The sequence below is a fragment of the Palaemon carinicauda genome, chromosome 1 (assembly GCF_036898095.1).
Source record: "Palaemon carinicauda isolate YSFRI2023 chromosome 1, ASM3689809v2, whole genome shotgun sequence".
Lineage (NCBI taxonomy): Eukaryota > Metazoa > Arthropoda > Malacostraca > Decapoda > Palaemonidae > Palaemon > Palaemon carinicauda.
In genome coordinates, this window is record NC_090725.1 from 334864296 (window position 1) to 334867166 (window position 2871).

Consider the following 2871-nt stretch of genomic DNA (forward strand, 5'->3'; position numbering starts at 1 on the left):
CCATATAATTCAGCAGTAAATATGCAAGATATTGGAATAAGTGCCTTTCTACGGTTAAAATAACTACTATATACTCCAAATCCAACGCTAGCATCGGATTTGGAGTCATCAGTTTATATGAAAATTGACTCCCTATGTTCTTCAACATGTTCCATAAAAAGAGACCTAGCTTGTAGTTCAGTCATGTTTTCTTATTAACACTAATAAAATATTTAAAGAAAGATATCTCTGGTAATTTCCACAGAGGGGTTGATAGTATCTTACATGGAAGTACCTTACCTCTAATTTTATAAAGACTATTTAATAATTGTTTTACTCGAAAGCCATAAGGTTGGGGAGATTTTGGGTACAACTCAACGTATGGTGAGTTCCTTATAGGGCTTGCAGTCTGAAAAGCTAAAGAGTTGGGAAGTCTTTGTAATCTAAACCTATACCGAATAATGGAAGACATGCGGTAATGGTCTAGAGCTAACTCTCCAGCATCAACAAGGAGACTTGGTATAGGTGAGGTTCTAAACGTTCTTGTGGACAATCTTATACCAGCATGACGTACTGAATCTAATATCTTTAATCGGCTTGGGGGGGCTGAGGAATATATTTCACACTCATAACTAATTTTGGAAAAAATTAAGGTCTTGCATAATTTCAAAATAGTTTTATAGTCTGCCCCCCATGATGTACGAGACAATACTTTTAAGAGATTCAGAGCTGCAAGACATTTAGCTTTTAACGTTTTTAAGTGAGAAACCCATGTAAGCCTACAATCGAATATCAAACCTGAAAATTTAGATTCCCTTACAAATGTGAACCATTGACATTTAATGTATATATCTGGGTCTGGATGTAAACCCCAGGTACAACAGAAATTGAGAATTGTAGTTTTACTTGTCGAGAACTTAAATCCATTTATATCAGCTCACTGGATAATTTTGTCACTTGAGAGTTGTATTTTTCTCTCAACCATTGCCATTCTAGCTCCAGCAAATGATATGGAGAGATTATCCACAAATAATGTTGAGAGAACAATTCGGGGAATGACTGAGGTTATCCCATTAATTGCTAGTGCAAAAAGTGTTACACTCAGCACACTACCCTGAGTAATTCCTTTTTCCTGGCATTTAATCTCTGATAGAGTTTCCCCCACTCTCACTTGAAAAACTCTATGTGAAAGAAATGCCTGAATAAATAGTGGCAGGTCTCCTCTCAATCCCATTTCATGAATGGTTTTAAGTATACCATATCTCCATGTGATATCATATGCCTTTTCAAGGTAAAAAAAAGACTGTCGTATAGTGCTGTTTGGAAGCAAAGGCTTCACAAATAGAAGACTCAAGTCGCATCAACAAATCAGTCGTTGGGTGCATTTTTCTGAATCCACAGTGAATGGGCGATGAAATACCCTTCTTTTTTAAGGTACCATATCACCCTTGCATTGACCATCTTCTCCATGATTTTACATAAACAAGATATCAATGCAATTAGACGATAGTTTGCTGCTAAAAACTTGTCCTTACCTGGTTTTAAAAAGGCTCAAATAATGGCTAGTTCCCAAACACTTGGGTAACTATGATCATGCCATATTCTATTAATAATGCTTGAAATAAATAACTTTGTATTAAAATGTCATGTTCAATCATTGCATATGGAATTCCATCGGGTCTAGGGGCTGTATCATTGTAATGAGCAAGTGCGGAATCAAATTCTTTTTCAGTGAAAGGAGAATTATACGACTCTTCCCTTCCTGTTACAAAATTTAAAATTTTCTTTTCTTCAATGCTCCTATACTGATGACCAGGGGCTCCTTTACAATTGCTGGATACATTTGAAAAATGATTATCCAGTGCATTGCTAACATCATTTGCTTCAGTTACATACTGACCATTCACCTTCAACACTGGTGGTGGGTTGGGGGTGAATTTTCCAGCTATCTTTTTTTACTTCCCTCCACACAGAAGATGAGGGTGTTCTACTATTAATGGAATAAACAAAATACATCCATGACTGTCGCCTCTCTTTTTTCATAGGACGACGGAACCGTGCACTTCATTTCTTGTACATAATTAAATCTTCATCAGTTTTGCGTCTATGCAATCGTGTTAGAGATCTTCTCGTGGCTCTGTGCAGGGTAGTTAGCTCTGAAGACCACCACGGGACTGGTCGTCATTTGAATAACCCTGTTGTTTTGTGAATTGAATTAACTCCTGCTGTATGGAGAGTTCCATTCAGTAAGTCTATGGCATCATCAATATTTTCAACCTATCCTGTATCCCCCTCAATTTTGCTTAGCTCACAAAATTTATCCAATCCCGCCTTGTCAAGATTCCATCGTGGCAATCTATGTAAAGGTGGACCATTGTTGATGTTTATAATGATTGGTACATGATCACTAGTATGCCAATCATGTAATGTCCTCCAATCGAAGTCAAGAAGGCGAGAAGGCAATTTGAACTTACGATTGATAGGTCAATACATGACAAGACACCTGGCTGCACATGAAAGTGTGTGGGCTTTCCTATATTAAGGAGTCCCACATCTTCATTTTTCATAATTGATGATATGATATTTCCCCTCATGTTTGCTAAAATATCACCCCACAAAGGATGTCTACCATTCAAATTTCCTAGTAAATGAAAAGGTTGAGGGAGTTGTTGAATCACCTCTACTAAGTTATCATACAAAATGTTACATTTGGAGGTAAGTACAGAGAACAAATTGTATATTTTGTCCCTATTTCAATCTGTACAACCACATCATGCAAAGGTGTACCAATAGACAGAGAAACTTAGGGAACATCTCGACGAACGTGTATGAGACTTCCGCCATAGCTCCCCACTTGGAGATCATATAGTGTCCTATAACTAATATATTCGT

At 37.1% G+C, this 2871-nt stretch overlaps 1 protein-coding gene across 1 annotated transcript in view; it reads right to left on the reverse strand.

Moving 5' to 3' along the window:
- Positions 1–2573, reverse strand: part of LOC137641131 (protein GVQW3-like) — a 6724-nt gene extending 4151 nt beyond the window's left edge. Inside the window, exon 1 of the mRNA XM_068373578.1 lies at positions 2454–2573. Within this exon, the coding sequence (XP_068229679.1) occupies positions 2454–2573 (120 nt within the window). The remainder of the gene's footprint in view (positions 1–2453) is intronic.
- Between the last annotated feature and the right edge of the window lie 298 nt (positions 2574–2871).